Consider the following 16,784-nt stretch of genomic DNA (forward strand, 5'->3'; position numbering starts at 1 on the left):
TGCTTTGTAGATTAAAGTTTAAAGTTTCTATTGTATTTATTATTCATGAGTTGAAATATCTGAAGAATGTCGAAGACAGAATTCAGAAGAAACAAACAGCAGATATTCAGCAATCGTGGAATGCAGGCTTCCTTTTTATCCGTTTCTTCAGGGAGAATTCACCCTCTTCGCGAATTCGAGGGTGTCGTTTCGAATACCGCGCGTTCCTTTGAGAGCTTTCATCGTTTATCGCCGATTTTCGGGAGGCTCCTAAAAAGGTTTAACTTACTGACTTTTTCAGTGAAGATTTCAAACAATCCATTTACCTGAAACCTTCATTTTATTAGCAAATAATTTTTTATTTATTATACACTCGTTTTATTTGATAAATTTTGATAACTATCAAATTCAAGTGGATGGATTTTGTTCGTGTCGCTTAAACGGGTAGACGGAAACCATTGATGGGTATAGATCGACGTTGTCTCCGTTTTACACGGTTAAATCGCAAAGCGTTGACGACGGTGGTGGCACCTGTACGGTTTACAACTTTATGCCTCGACGACAGGCAGCCTCTTCATTTCTATTAGCCTCCCTTCGAGCTACTTCACCCTTCTATCTTTCGCTAGGCTTTCTACCAAGAAGCCCGAGAACCCATGACACAAGCTCGAATCCTCCCTTCGCTTCCTAAACCGCTCTCATACCCGTTCATCCTTCCCCCATTGTTCTTCATTCTCCGCCACCCAGACTTCGATCTTAAAGCTGCACCCCTCGAGCCCTTTCGAACGAACGTCCAACTTGCCAGCCAGTCAATTATTCTGCGAGAAAATCCTCTCTTCCCAGAAACCATACATATTTTCTCTTCCATGCCCGAGATGGAAAGTTGGATGGTCTTCTCGATAATTTAACACGTCGACCGGTACACTCTACCGTCACATAAATTTTCTAAACATTTTCTGAACTTCAAACTAACGTTACAAATATTTTGATATTTATAATCATTTCTATTTGTACCGAGAAGTGTTTCGCGAAGCAATTCTCAGAGCTGTTACATAGTACTTGTAGCGTTTAGTGGAACCACTACTGTTACTACTGTTTACTACTCTGCGTTATTACAACTGTTATTAGTGTTTACTACGTTGCGTTACTCCTAATACTATTATTACTGTTTACTACTTGCTGTGTTCGGTATTTAGCCAGACGTATTCGGTCAAGTAACGCGTCGAGTAATTTATAACAGCTACTAATTAAAACGGAGAAATTACTTATAATTAGCTGCAGCTGATTCAACTGCAAATGTACAGCCGCGCGTGAAATGAAGTATTAACCCGATAACGTATCACCGTGAACGAAAGAAAGAAAAAAGGAAAATGAAAGAAAGATAAATTATCTACGGTTATACATACATTAAGGTAGCACGCGCGCGAGCACACACACTATATTTTACCCTTGTCAGTTTATCCGCGACACCTGCTACACCGAATCCCTCTTATTTCGACGGGTATCAGCGGCACGGTACAGTCGGCCAGGGAGGCTCCGGGATTGAAAAGATCGATAGTGCCAATAAAATGCCACTTTCGTCGCTATAAATCGAATTCCAGATCTTTTATTGCACCGCATGTATTGCGCGATAATCACCGATACATGGACAAGACGATGGATGACCGTCAAATCGAGTCACACTCTTTCCTTTCCGTCGAATGTCGGGTTTAACCCTTTCATTGATAAAATTTGGAAATTTTTTTGTATACTTCAAATTTTATTCCGTTTGTCTAAGAAGAAAGTTTAATTCAAATTTTCGGCAAGTTTTTAAACACTCTCGACTTTAAGGGTGATCGAGACATCGTCGTGAATAAGAAACGACACGAGCTCTCAATAAATGCTCTCGAGAATGCTATAACTCACTCCGGACTGATTAAAGCACTCATTAACGGCCGCGTCGAAGCGCCGGAGGGCGAGCTTTTAAACGATTAATCGTTAATGCTTCGCTCGTGGACGTTGTTATCGTTCGTAGCGATCGTTCAGTGATTTTAAAACGGGGTTGTTATGGTGACGGAGCAGTGATATTACTCGAGTTAAAATGAATTAATAATCGTGGAACGAAGTTTTGCGACATGAGATTTCGGTTAAATGTGTTATGTTTGGCAAAGGCAGATATTTGGAATGTTATCTTCATGTTACAATTCTTGGTACACGGAAATCCTTAGACAAATGTCTAGAGATCCTTAAGAGCATCGTTTCCATTTTCCGGGGCTAAAATAGGACGGGTAAATATTGATTCGGTTAATGGCGAGCCTGATTCGACTAACTTTCGGTCCATCATCGGGGTGTATGTACATTTCAAGGATAGATTTGTGAAAAGAAGATAAAAGACCTACTTCTTTAATAGAGAAAATCAGGGGACACCCTTCTAACAATAAGAAGAATCCATTATCTATTTACAGAAAATTCTAAAATAATTAAAAACATAAAATGTTTTCGTTCATAAGGGCATTTGGTTCATAAGGGCAATTATGTTTCTTATGATTGGTGAGGAGTTTGAAGAAGGCACGAAACTGGAAGAATCATTGTTGGAATCGGAACAATGCAAGTCAGACGAAGTGCTGGTTGCAAAAGACCGGTCAAGTTTTTCAGGATTCTCGTTGAAGCAGTCGCTAATTAGCCGCGGATGAAACAAAGGGTGATAACGACGATCGGCGGGACAATAATGCGAAACTTGAAACGCTCCTTGGGCCGATTCTTCTGCCAGAAGACACAACGATGAAGATAGGCCGCGTAGAAATGGAATTCGATGCGATATCGTGCCGAAGGGGACGTAAATTAAAATGTCTCCGTCGAAGAAGCGTATCGAGGGGTGGTTTTTGCCTCGCCTCGCTTTCCATCCTTCCCCTACCGCCGTCTAATCTTTACTTCCGCTCGTTCGCTACCTTTCTTCCGTTTCTCTTCTTTCCTCTTTGTACTATCGACGGTGTTTCGTCCTACGGGAGAATCGATTCCTCTGGGAACGTTTGGAAACGCAGCCGCAACTCCTTTGCAAGAAAAAAAATAACGCCTCCTGTGTAAAAGAAACGATGAACAAAGAAGCTTATTGTGCAGGATCCTTTTATTCTATTACATGGAACTTTGGAACTATGTTCGTGGCTTTAGTTTGCGTATTTTTTAATGTTTTTGCAGCGATACTCGTCGAATGACGTCAAAAGTATTTAATAATGTGGAATATCAACCCTTTGCTTATTACAATTTTTTGGGGGGAGTCTAAGAAAGTTCCTTGAATTTTATTGTTCAATTTTCCTGAAACGAACCAATTGTTTCTTAAATTTCCGAAAGTACCAGCTACCCCTTTGAAACAATTCAGCAGTGGAGACTTTTATTTAAAAACAAAGAAATCTTGATAAAAAGTAGTGTTTTCTTAAAGAAGCAGGGGATCAAGCTTATTATGAAACTTCATTTGCTCGCAAAAGTGAATGGAACACAGTCGTTTTGTCTTCGGCTACGTAGCCGAGGTCTATGGATCGCAGGGTGGCACAATAAAACACAGATGCCAAATTCAGGAGAGGCACTTTTGCCAATCTTTATTTTTCTGTTTCGTCTCTTTGTTCTCGATTCTTTTTATTTCGACCCTCCCTGCCGTTTTCTCCCCCGAGTCTCATCATTCACCGAAGTCAATTCTCACCGAAACACCCCCGCCATTTCCAAAGTATTCGCTCGTTCGCCTTTCTTTTCCAAACATTCTCTGCTCGATAAATCCTCATGCATGATTTCTCTCATGATTTATCATCGCCAAGTTAATTACATTCTTATCCAGACTTTTTATTTCAAAATTGAATAACCCTTCGAAGAGAACTTACTTTCCTAGATCTTTGAGTGTAATTCAAAATTGATGCCTCTTGAAATTTTTTTAGCTCTTACTAATTTTAGTTTTCATTTTGCATGCATTTGGTAATCGTGTTTTACATTGACACACGCGTTTTTCCTTACTTCGTCCTAGCTTCGTCCCCTTTCCTACCCTTCATCTTTCTCCTCAATTTCGGTCGCGTTCTCAAGAGAATTCATCCCCTTGGAGGATGCTTCGGAACTTACCCGCAACTTCCTTATAAAGCGAAATGTCGTCTGCAAAGGGTTGATATATTCTACGCGATTTCATGCGAAAGCCAACATTTACGAGAGTCTTGGCGACCAGATCGTACGGATTTCCTGTTTGGCTAAACGAATTCAGAATTTCACCATATTTTTTTGTTTCGCAATTTGCAATAATAGTATCTGCTTACTTAATAGCCAAGTGATACAGAAAGTTTTCAGAACGAATAAAATTAATTTTATCTAAAGTAAGGATAAAATGTTAGTAATAAAGTATCTACAAAATAAAATTTAAAGTGTATCATGGAAAAGAATATAACAAGCCGTGATGAAATACAGACGAGCCACATCACTTTCATAAATAAACGAAATGAAATCCAGCAGACTCTAGTAAGTGAAGATAACAACGTGTCAATATAGGTTACAGCAAGGAAAGGAACGTTATAAGACTGTTGCCTATAAATTTCCTACTATTACTTCTGGCAAGTATACGACGAGGGTAATAAAATGCAATATAACACAGCATGAACGCGTTCATGTAAGATCCCTTGCCACATAGTGCGAATAGAAGACCACCTATGGAGTGAGTTGGAATTCGAGCAAAGAGGAAAATAGCTTTCTTTCTTTGCAAAAAAAGACAGCACTAAAATACTTGCTTTCTCTCTTGGAACTTTATCAATTTAAAATATGAGCAAATAGAAATTTTTATTTGCTAAGGAAAAGTTCAAACAATTCTTACATTCACAATATTTCAAATTACATTTTTCCATTCACAATATTTTAAATTACATTTTTCTATTCACAATATTTTAAATTACATTTTTCCATTTGATGGACTATGAATCCTTTCAATCTTGTAAAATGGACAGTACGAAGAGCGGGTGGATGTTAATCCTGTTCCTCGTCAAAAGAACGTCACATTTGTATCGAGAGAACGATGACGAACGGGCCTATGTATTTTTCGATCGACGTCTCTTCCATTTTCACGAATGATTTACACAGCAATAAACTAACGCCTTGGTACGCCTCGAAAAACGCTTTTGATTTATCCATGCACTTTCGCGAAGTACTGGACTTCTGCCAGACCGGAAGGTCCATCTCGCCGGAAATCACGGCTATAATTCAGCACGAGCCACGGAGTCAAGCGAAGGAAGGCATGAAAACACCCTCTACTCGAGTGTCCTGCCAGTTGAATTTGCATAAAGCGGACCGCGGTTTTGCAAAATCAATTTGAACTTTTGCGGTTCCACCTTGGCCTCTTCCTTCTGTCCCCCTCTTTTCCCGTCCTTCCACCTGCTCTAACTTTATTACATCCCCGAGAACGTCTGTTTGCTGAGCTTGGTAATAGAGTCCCCAATGAAACGAAGTCGAATTTTATTCGTTCCTTTCCTCCTTTTCCATTTCACGAACTCACGAGATTCTGTCTGCGTAATTGGTTCGGTTTTTTTACATACAGATCTCGTTTCTCGAGAATTTTTCTCGAATTGTAGCTCGTATTAACCTTAAAGCAATGGTGGATGGTTCAATCGAAACTCTAAAAAATTTTAAAAATTCTGTGTCTTCTTTTTAATTTCAACCCACAAAGCTTTTCCTCGGAATATTAAATTTTCGAGCAGCTCAAACGAATGCGTTCTTTAACATATTTATCGCAACAACAGCGGAAATCGTCCACGCAACTCGACGACTTCCGGTCGCTTTGTGCGTGCCCGATGCTTTTAAGCAGATGGAGATTTATGCCGGATAGACGAATTCCGAGCGATCGTCGAGTAATGGAGAGCACTCATGGAAAAATCATGCATGGATGGTTCGTTCGTTGACCTCTTTTGCATCCTGCTGACTCTTGGCCGCGTTACCATCCCTCGAAGATGGTCTCGCCCGGACTTTTAACAGAAAATCGAAGGAGCTGGTTGCGAGTGCCACTTCAGATACCAATACCCTCATCCTGTTCTGTATTTTGTTCATCTTTAGGCCTGAGACTGATCGAGTGTCTCTTCTAAAAACTCTTCCGATAGAACCATCCTTCAGATATCTTGAAACTGTTCAAAGACAAAGTTTCAAGGGTTTCTTGTAATTTTCCAAAGATCGATTATTCGATTTTTCATAATTTTCCAAAGAAATAGTTCTTAATCATTCGCAGTAATATTTTAAGACACTTTACGATAGAAATAACCAGCAATCCCCGAAAACAAGGTGTTTAATTTAAATGCCTCCCTTTTCCAGCGTCTTATTTATGGAATGCATATAGATAGGATCCTCCGGGCGAACGGTTCGCGTGAAACGGGTAAAACGGGGGATGCATTTGCATTGGCGCATCAATAGTTTCAAAGTCCGCAGACAATGCGCGTATCTTGCAGCGAAGCTGGCAGGCTACGTCTGCTAACTCGACGACCGATATATAAGGGCGTCTTGTACATATTCCCTGCATAATTTTACACCCGGTTTCCGTGTCCTCAGTATGCGAAGCTTGTGCAAGCCCCCGAGATATCCGTGGAACTTAATACGCTGTACGAGCTTAACTCGTCGTCGCCTTTATAAGAGCGTACTTTTCGTATCAGATATTCAACGGTACCAACGAGAATCTCGACTTCGTCACCGTCTATAAAATATTAAACTTTACGAGTCGAGAAGTCTTTCTACTTTGCTTCATTAAGAAAACGAAGTTGTCAACGTCCAAGTCTGTCGATTAAATTGAACATCGATCGCTCGAACGACGAGTTAACTTACCTTCTTCGATTTAACGATCCTATAAAACATTTAATGAAAGTGTTAATGGACTTCGATATCCTCTAACTCGGTCTCTGTGTATCAGGAAAAGAACCGTCCAAACGGGAGCTTAGTAACGAGCCACAGAGGCCTTTGAAGTACATCGTTTTCCAGCTGATTTGTCTCATCCCCCGTACCCTGCTTTTTTTCGCCACCTAATTATCGGCTCCGAAAAGCTCAGCTGGACGTGAGAACATCTGAAGCCCGTTCCTCCTTCCCGCGTATGTAACATGGAAACACGCGTGCGAGAAGCGGACCCTTTAGCCAGATTTTCGATAGCCCTAAAAGCATACTCTCGTTACGAAGGGGGCGGCTACGCTAATCAGGATCAAAGTTAACGATCGCGTGGAAAACGGCAGAGAGGATTTCGTTGGTCGCGGTAACGGCGACTTAAATGTCCCTGAACCCATCCTGGACACGAATACGGCTTTTTCCTCGGTGATCTTCGTTAAATTGGCTAATCAGCTAATCCGGTTCTCCGTTCACCGCGTGCGTTAAGAGACGTTCGATAAAGATGGAAAGATTAAAAAGATTTTACTGTACATAAAGACGTGATTCGTTTTATTATGCTTCATTTTGATAGAACGGTATGCTCAGTCTCGGCAGGAGTTCGCTTACTTTTGGAAACGGCGGAAACGTCGTTTGAGCTGTGGCGCGACAGAAGCAAGCACGTGTTGCATTTCGGTTGACGTGCATGCCGGGCGTAGCTCGGTCTTGCAAATAGTTTACATGCAAACGAGCTGGGCGTGTTCGTCCATGTAGAGCACGTGTACATTTTAGAGACGCGTCGACTAACTTCGTACATTTCGAGTAAATTTGGAACAGACGTCGCCAGTAAGCCGCGAACGCTTGCTATTTCAATTATTACTCGATATTTCTCAACTAGTTTCTACCTTACCTTCGAGCTCCGTCGAGTATCAACTCTGATAATTCATAGATTTATTAATTAGAATTCAGAGAAATTCATTTTGTGAATAAAAATGCACGTTTCCTTTGTGTTTGAAAAATAGTTGAAAGGAAACAGCTATGAATGCATCCAGGACTTTAATTAGCACTGATGCAACGGAAAGTCAGCTGTTCTTCCGGTATGCTCTAAACAAGAGCCCCGATGTCGCATTGTTCTATAGAAAGCGAGTGCTGGCATTGCAGGTCAATGATTATGAAGCAATTCAGCTCGATCAGCATTCCATTTGCACGATGCAACGACACGGTGATTGTAATAATCGCGATCAGCGTTGCGAATAATTAATATTAACGTGGCATTCGAGATCAGTACCATTATATAGTTGTAACAAGGTTACAGGAAGTTCGATTGTCGCTACGTTACCGAGCCGCTGATCTAAATTTCTAACGCGATTCTAAGCTGCACCGATTTTGCCTACGATCGAATTCATTTTTATCGATTAATATCAGTGGAATTATATTATTAGACGAGTACAGGGGCATGGAAATCCTCTTTGGTACATCCAGTTGGATTAGGATCCAAGTGCGAAACAGCAACGAATAAGATAGTATAGCAGTCGCAATTTCAGCGATTATGGTATCAAAGCGGAATGCTCGCGGATTGTAACGACGTTCAAGATTCTGAGGCTTTTAATGCTGCTGGTGCAGGGTGTTTAATGCACGCGGACCAAGCCGACGATTTATTATCGCCGGTTGACAGGTTGCTATAATTCACCGCTATATTCGAGGAATATTTCTTGAATCCCGGATACCGCTGGAAAACGCGAAACAAACTAGCGATACCCGTTTTCAGGACTAGCGTTTTATCCTGTCCTATCTAGCGAACGATATTTATTACGATTCTTCTATCTTTTGCTCGTTGTTTGGTCGTCGTTGAAACTTGTACAAAGTGAATTACAGTTCGAGGTTTCTTTCGAACAGGAAGAAAAGAAAGCCTCGTTAATGGCTGCTTTCTTTTTACGTTCCTGAGATAAGGATCACTGAATTACTGCTGATCAGGACTTTTATTTGAAACTTAATTTACCGGAGTTTAATTCTGTACAGATGATACCTTCAGTAATTTGTAAATTTTTTAAAACGTAACCACTGTGATTTAGTTTAAGTTGCATAAATTTTGTTATTTTATTAAGTATTTGCTAAGGATAGTTTTTTTCTACCTTGATAATTTTTACAATTCATTAGGTACAAAACAAGGATAAAAAAGTTACTTAAAATAACCATAATTAGTTTATAAATAATGCACAGTTGTGTCACTTTTTTGTACAATATTTAAAAATTATCAACAAACTCGAACTTTTATTCCATGTTTCGACTTGACTTAATTTATTAAATTATTTTAAATCGTATTAGAACAGAACAAGGGGGTAGTTTTTACCCTAATGATGTGCGTGAACGTAACTCTTAACCAAGCAACAGCCACCCCTAGTTTCACGTGATTTTTTGTCGATTTCTGACGCTTTGTGCGTAGCTCAAAGGGAGTTCCCTGGAACGAGAACTGCCATTCCCGGTTTTGATCGTTCGATTTTCATTAGCTCTACCTGCGTGGGTGGAACAAGCTTCAGACTCCTCTGAAGCTTTCCTCATTTTAGGGTTCGCCTTTAAAGGCAGCAGCGTTTCCACGCGGAAATTAAAAACACGTGTCGCCGACGCGTGATTTCATAGCTTCATACCAACTGTAAACGATGTTAATTAATAAGTCGTCGATGAATGCTGTCATTCACAACTTTTCATAGCCACGCACATGATTACGCTCGACTTCAATTCTATTAAAAAATTTTATTTACATCATTTAAAATATTTAATCAATGCAAAATTATTGATAAACCCTTTTGAAAATTTCAATTCATTCAAACCTCGCGTATTATTAATCATCAACGTCACTAACGAGCAGTTCGCGACACGAATATATAACTTTCAACGTGTATAATGTATTATGCAGATCAATCAAAGAAATCTGAGATACGCGATGTCACAACAGAATTACAGAAGGTAATTTGAATCTGACCAAACGCGAAACTACTCAGCCCGTTTCATCTTAGCATACCGCATCGCGGGTTCAGTTAATCTTCCGGGCGTTTCGGAGCAACAGCATGTATAAATGATCCGTAAATCCTCGAAATTCATCAAGATTTATGGGTAGCCAGTTTTGAAGGAAGATGAGTGGTTGAGCAATGGAGAAGGAGATGTACAAGTAAGAGAGAAGAGGAGACGTTAACCTGAGGCGGTAGTATTTAGAGACGCGAACGCTTCACACGTATTTCGACACCAAAGAGACGTTGTAGTCTTTTGGGGTGAAATCTCTTTGGCGTAAGTGGCTGGCACGCTGCAGAGGACACCCCTTGCTTTGACCGCGATCTCTCGTATACGCAAAGTGATCGTGTTTCTCGTTGAAAGTTTATTAAATCTCTTGACGCGAATTTTTTTTTCCTCTTTGATTCGTCTCGACTCTTCAACAGGTTCAAAATTAAAAATTTAATATCTGCGAAATTAGAAAAATTTCACGGCGCTACTAAAGGTGTAATTTTACAAATTTTTTAAATAATTCTTTAAAGATTGTATAGTTACGTGTTATCAAATTTAAGAAATTACATTTAAGAAAGAAAGCTGCAGTAAGAAGATATACAGTTAAGGTGTTATTAAGGAAATGAATGTTACGTAAAATGTTATTTCAAAGAGAAAGAGAGAGAGAAAGGAAGGGAAGCATGGAAGGCAGAATGGAAACCTCGGTGTCATTGTTTAGAGAGCAGTTTCATGCGTTCCTTGACGTTCAAATTGAACCGTATGCCAGCATCAGACGACGACAAAGGAGCTACGCTGTCGGCGCAAATTTCCCGAGGCCGAGACGCGTTTTAGAGAAATACATTGGTCGCTTTTGCCACTCGCGTGCACCTCGTGTACGCGAAACGATCGTAATTTCAACTGGCAGCTGCTCGGCTTGACGGGTTTCAACACGAGACACGAAACACCCTTAAATCAAGGTCCTGCCTAAACACGACCGTGTGAATAGTTCATTCTCGCCTAGCTCGAAATAGAGAACGTTTCTCTTATGAAATTTACTTAACGTTACATAAGGAGAGAGGAGTGATCGATCGTACGAATTACTTCAGACCATCATCAAGGCGTCATTTTCCGAACGTATAATTACTTTATATTTCCAACCCTTTTACGTTCAGAATCTATGCTTTTAGAAACCTACTTTTCCAAACGATGAAAGGCTTAAGAGATGAGTATCTCTACCTGTTTAAGTTACTTCCTTTCCAATCGATAAATCGATCGATCGATCACGTAGCATCGTTAATGGGCCTTTAAGGAAGATTTAATCTTTTCCCGGTAAATCGAATAAATTCATTCTCGGTGAAATTAACATTCCCTAAGGAGAAGAGGATCGTTGAAGAGAAACGGACAGAATGGAGGAGATAGATGAAGAGGATCGTAGAGACGCGAGCTTTTCTCCGGGGCATAAGAAAATCGGCTCGAGCTGTCGTCCCGTAAACGTTCCTGGGATCGAGTTAACCGTCTGATTACTCGAGGGCGACGCGGACGGGACCTTACCCTTGTTCTCTCGTTCACCTCCCTTCGCTGGAAAATGGGCGTTTGCAATTTAACGGAATCTCTGCATATAGAGTGGGCTTATCACGGCGGTTCTGTACTTTAAATGACGTCCCGGAAGTCCCCGTACTAATTCTATGGGTCTTCCAATGAATCCCTGTGCATAGCACCCCTTCGTCCATCCCTAAGGGTGCACAAGACAAGGGCTAGTTGGACAGGGGCAGCTTGTAATAATTGCACGGTCTTGACTTGCTGGACACGCGAGTTGAAAGCTGACAAACATCTTCACATTTTTTTTTAAACATCAACTACAAATTAGGTGTTCTAACAAATGATTTATTAGAAAATGTCTGCTCTATTACTATTCATGTGGTACACTGAAATGTATATTCATGGAAAAAAGAAAAAGGAAGGAGGCATACAAATGTCGTGTAAGAATTATAGCTAGAAAAGCCGAGCTCTAAATCCTTTCTTGTTTATTCTGGCCTGGCAGCCTCATAATTATTCACGACACAGTATGCGCCATTAATCCACGGGAAACCAATACTTTCCCGATAATGTCAAGCATGGTCATTCTGGGAACCCTTTAATACAGATTTACAAGTATACAGGAGTCGGCAAGGAAATCCACCCTCGCTCCTTTATACGGGGTGTGTTACAAATTTATTCCAAGACAATTTTTCACGCTCCTACTATCAACACCTGCAATTTTATTTTAATTCCTCGAATCGAAGATTAATTTTACAAAAAATAAAAATAGCCTCTTGCTATTTTTCCAGGCTTTGGGTAAAAAATATAATTATATTTGAAAATTTCATCAAATAGTAGGTTTAGAAAAATTGCACAACCCTCTAAATATTAATATGGCGAAATTCTGCACACCTGTCGTATAAAAGGTCGGGACACACGGTACACCCGGTACAATTTCGTTGGTTCGCGACAAACAATAGCCAGCCGTACTCGTGGATCGGCTTGGAGTACTAAAACGTGGACTCGGCGAGGGTTTAGAAAGGGTGAATTGCAGCTACGTGCCCCCGCATACGAATCATCTCCCCCGCGCGATGTGGAAACGCCGTTGGCTGACTCGAGGACCCCTGAAACCGTCGGCGTCGCCTCGAATCTAATGGATTGCACCGATACTTATGGTCAAATCGCGACCAACAGCCCTTGGAGACCAACGCCGCTCATTACCATTCCGCTTGGATTGCTTCAATGAGCGCTTTTGATAAGCAGAAACGTTCTGGCGAAGACGTAAATTAGTCCGTCGGGTGTGGGTGGGAAATTATTGTGCGACCCAACGGTTGCCAAGTGGAAAGTGAAAAGGGATTTTTCTCTTTGAGACTCCGAGGACAGAGAAACGTGACTTTCTTCCAACTTCTTAGAATGAACTTTCGCTATTCAGAATTGCAGCCGGTACACTTGGGTCTCGTTCACAAATAAAAAATAAACTACCAATTTTAATTAAGATTCGAAGATACGGTAGACTCTCTAATTATAAATTCGTTGCAAACAAATGATCCGTGTCTCATCCAAGTTTTCCTGTACACCGAATGGAAGCTCAAAAACCATTGGTTCGTTGGTAATCTCGATATAAGCCAAGGTTTCCAAGTTCCACGATGATGTTATCTTAAGGGAACAGTTGGTCCAGCGATTCGATTCGGAATCGCGCATAGATCGAAAGCTTAAGGTCGACCGTTTCTCAATTAACTTTCTCGGCCGCAAACGCAAACGCAACCAAGAACTTTCGCTGTAACTTTCAACGGTATACTCCCGGTAATTCCTGTTGCTCGAGTTTTAAGCTGCCTTAACGGAGGCTTAAAGTTTCCGCTGAGATCGCGCTTCACGTGTACTTAGAGATTACGATGACGTGGATGGCGATTTCGGTTTCCAAAACCGAGAAATATCACGCGTACCTGTTTTGATCTCTTATCCATTGTTTACTTGTCGGCCGAATGGAACAGGTATTATGTCGGAGCCTAGTTCGAAGTTTTGTATACATCTCGAGTTCGCTCTCGGTTTACATTCGCCGAGAGGCACAGTTTCGCTCGAGCCACCGAGTGGTATGGATGATCTCGTATTTAATTGTAAGCATTATTCGTATTTCCAAACAATATTGATAATTAATTAATTATTACTAGTTAATGATCAATTAATTAACTATTATTATTAATGATAACATTGTTTCATATTATAATATGATATTGCTATTCATTGAATTTATTATTATTAATTGATATATTGTAATATAATATGATATTGTTATTCATTGAATTTATTATTATTAATTGATATATTCTAATATAATATGATATTGTTATTCATTGAATTTATTATTATTAATTAACATATTGTAATATAATATGATATTATTATTAATTGCTTGTGAAACTGAAGGATTTCTTGGAACAGTATTTCATAAAATATTATTGATTGTTGCAGGAGAGCTTGGAGGAAAGAGTGCAAGAATTGGAGCAGGCGTTGCAAGCGGAACGCTTCGCTGCCCAGCGGGATCGAGCGACGATCACGAAGCTACAACGACAGATCAACAAGGTAAGTCGAATGAAAGCATATTTTCAAGCCGTCTACTTCGTTACAATTAATGCGTTAGCTATTAAACAAAAGTGCGCAATGGATCAAATTCCCCCTGCTTCATAAACAGACATAAATTTTTGTGGCCGTTTATCCCAGACGATCCAGCTTACTAGATTTTAATTCGCAATTGCGGTGGAAATCGCGACAGCGGAAGAAAAGTAATATACAACCGGCCTGTATTCTTCTGTTTCTGACACGCTAGGCCCTTTTCCAGCACCCTCCCTTTACAAGCTTATAAAGTATCGTGACAAAAACAAGCGTGGCTAAAGTATGAAAAAAAACAGAAAATATGACACCGTTATAATCTCATACGATTTATATAGTTTCTTATAAAAACGGAATAATGAATCTATTTACTGCAGTAGAACACTATAGAAACAGAAGTAATACGTATTCTCTTTCGGATTATTCTGTCCAATTCGTCGCAAACTTCTTTTAGCTGCTATGAAGAACGGTAGAGAGAAGAACGTCAAAGAAGTCTTGTAAAAGTTCCCTGAAACTTTTGAGGAATTTCATTGAAGTTATTTGAATTTTTATCTATCTCGCGAAGAAGCTCTGGGTAGACTTTCGAACAATTTTCGACGACGCTTAAATATCACCTAAGTTATACCGAGCTACTTTTCAAGCGAGTTTACGTTTTAAGCTTTTTGAGGACGCTTTAAAAAAGATAGTTAAAAGTACCTTCCTCGTTCGGTAGCATCAGTCTATTTTCTCTATCACAATATTTTCTCTTTTCCATACGTTGTACTAACTGTTGTTTTTAATTTTCGAATGTTATTCTGTATCGTATGACGTTCAGTTTTGGTCGTATTAAAAAAAAGGGGTTGCTGGAAAGCCTTAAGGCGTGTAAGTTATTTTAACGCCACTCGAACAACATGCGAACCGTATTCTAAGTGGTCGTCGAGGAAATAGCCTATTATTTGTAACGAATACAGGGTTCGCGAGATAAAATTGCTTGGGGTGGAGATCAGAAGGGGTTAGATCAGATGGAAGGGTTATTCAATTATAATTCCATGTCTTTTGTTCTGTCATTATACACATGCTGCCAAAATCTATAAAATTTTTAATTCTCATATAATGACTCGCACATTCGTTCACTTTTTCAATTCTAAAGCAAATAAATAATCGTCCTTTTAAATTCTAAAACAAATAATTATGAGAAGTCAAAATGTAAATATTCAATTCACTATATTAATATATACAGTGATAATATCGTGTATGATTAAATCACTAAGTATAATTATTTCACACGGGTAAACATTAGTTTCTCGTGAACAAATATGAGAGTCATTGTGTGTATCGCTTTACGGTATCATTATTTCGAAACACTGGCTGCGTTATTAATGCTAATGCTGCCGTAGCTATTAATAAGCGTCAGTGTTAAACAATCAACAACTCGAACAATCGTGCAAGCCTTGAATATGAATTGCTCTGACTTCGTGAACTTCGCAGACATCAGAACTTCCTTCTACTTCGCTCTTCATTGTTCTGAAGACGATTGCGTTGATGAATTTCATTAAAAACAGGGGTTTTTATTTATTAAAATATAACGAAGTCCTTGGGCAGAATGAAAATTCGACTCTTCTGTGGATTTTATAGAAAACAAACAGGGCATTCGTCGCGAATTAATGGTTCGTGAAAGTGAATTGAAAACCAAGGCAGACCAAAGAGTAAAGCCCTTAAGGAGCTACCGATATTGTTCTGCGTGAATTCTTGGCGAAATGCTAATGCAACGATATTGCCAATTATGAGCACCGTTCCCTGTGGAAAATTCGTTTTCGTTACTAACTTTCCCTTTTAATAAAATTGCAATAGCTGTAATTTTCGTCGAATATTTCGCTATTTCAATTTAATTTTGTGGGACCTCGTAGAATGTTGAAAATAAGGAATCGTGGAATTTATGGAATATTTGCAATTTGAAATTCACTGTATTTCTGATGTTACGTTTTCCATGGAAAATGTGAAATAATCCCGAATTTCAAGGAAACGAAAGAAAGGCGCGACAGAGGTATGCACGCTTGAAAAATCAAGAATGGAAGAAATGAATCGCAAAGGGATTCCGTTTTCACGACGTTCGCGAAATGCTAGATGCACTTCGCATTCTTGAAACGCATTCTTCGCTATCGGTTGTGGAACGCAAAACAAGCGAATAAACAAGCAACAGCAAGTAGCAGCATTTCGTAGCAGGGTGACAGGAAAGTTTCGCCCTCTTGCTTTTCACCTACCGTACGCTTTCCGCATTTTCTCGAATCTCTCAATATTTTACTTGGAGATAAATACCATGTTGCGTTTCTGTTTGACTTCTCCTTTGCTTTCATTTCGAGCAGCGACGAATTTCTCTGACTTCTCAAGACGAATATTTTTCCTTGATCTTCGCTTTCTCCCTTATTAAAGTTGAAAACGATTTCTTTTCCCCCAAAATGTGTCGTGCTTAATTGAAAACTGGACGATTGAAAGCAATTTTGCCTCCTTTTTCTTTTAAAATTCACTTGAATATTAATCTTCAGTTTACCTACCGTTTAAAATAAAAATCATTTCTCCTAGTATTTTTAATCACCATTCCAAGTATTTCAAAAACAAAGATTTCATTTTCAACAAAGGCAACAGGTTGAGAATAGAACGCACAAGGAATGCAGTTAAAGACAGTGTCCTTAACATCCTCTTCCCCTCAGTAGACTTTTCAAGAAACAGGATTCTTAAACCAACTAAACGTTTTCCAACCCTCCGTTGAACTATGCAACCGTGGAAATAAAAATTGAACGGTCGTTAAGATCTAAACCGGGATCCAGGAAATTTCACTGGATAGATCCTTTCGCTACCTGTATCCTGGGTCCCGGCGACGAACTCGACGAACCGTCGCCAGT

General features: G+C 39.7%; 1 protein-coding gene across 11 annotated transcripts in view; it reads left to right on the forward strand.

Annotated features, from left to right (window-relative positions):
- Positions 1-16,784, forward strand: part of LOC117605661 (uncharacterized) — a 215,059-nt gene that overhangs the window by 145,973 nt on the left and 52,302 nt on the right. For 10 of the 11 annotated variants that reach the window (XR_004581769.2, XM_034327232.2, XM_034327221.2 and 7 more), the window contains one exon: positions 13,768-13,878. Coding sequence is in view for 10 of the 11 variants with exons in the window: in XM_034327232.2 (XP_034183123.2) it covers positions 13,768-13,878 (111 nt within the window). In the remaining variant the exon portion in view is untranslated. Of the gene's footprint in view, positions 1-13,273; positions 13,413-13,767; positions 13,879-16,784 lie in introns of those variants that run through there. The other variant, XM_034327233.2, reaches the window with a different exon arrangement.

The sequence above is a fragment of the Osmia lignaria genome, chromosome 14 (assembly GCF_051020975.1).
Source record: "Osmia lignaria lignaria isolate PbOS001 chromosome 14, iyOsmLign1, whole genome shotgun sequence".
In the NCBI taxonomy this organism is placed as follows: Eukaryota; Metazoa; Arthropoda; class Insecta; order Hymenoptera; family Megachilidae; genus Osmia; species Osmia lignaria.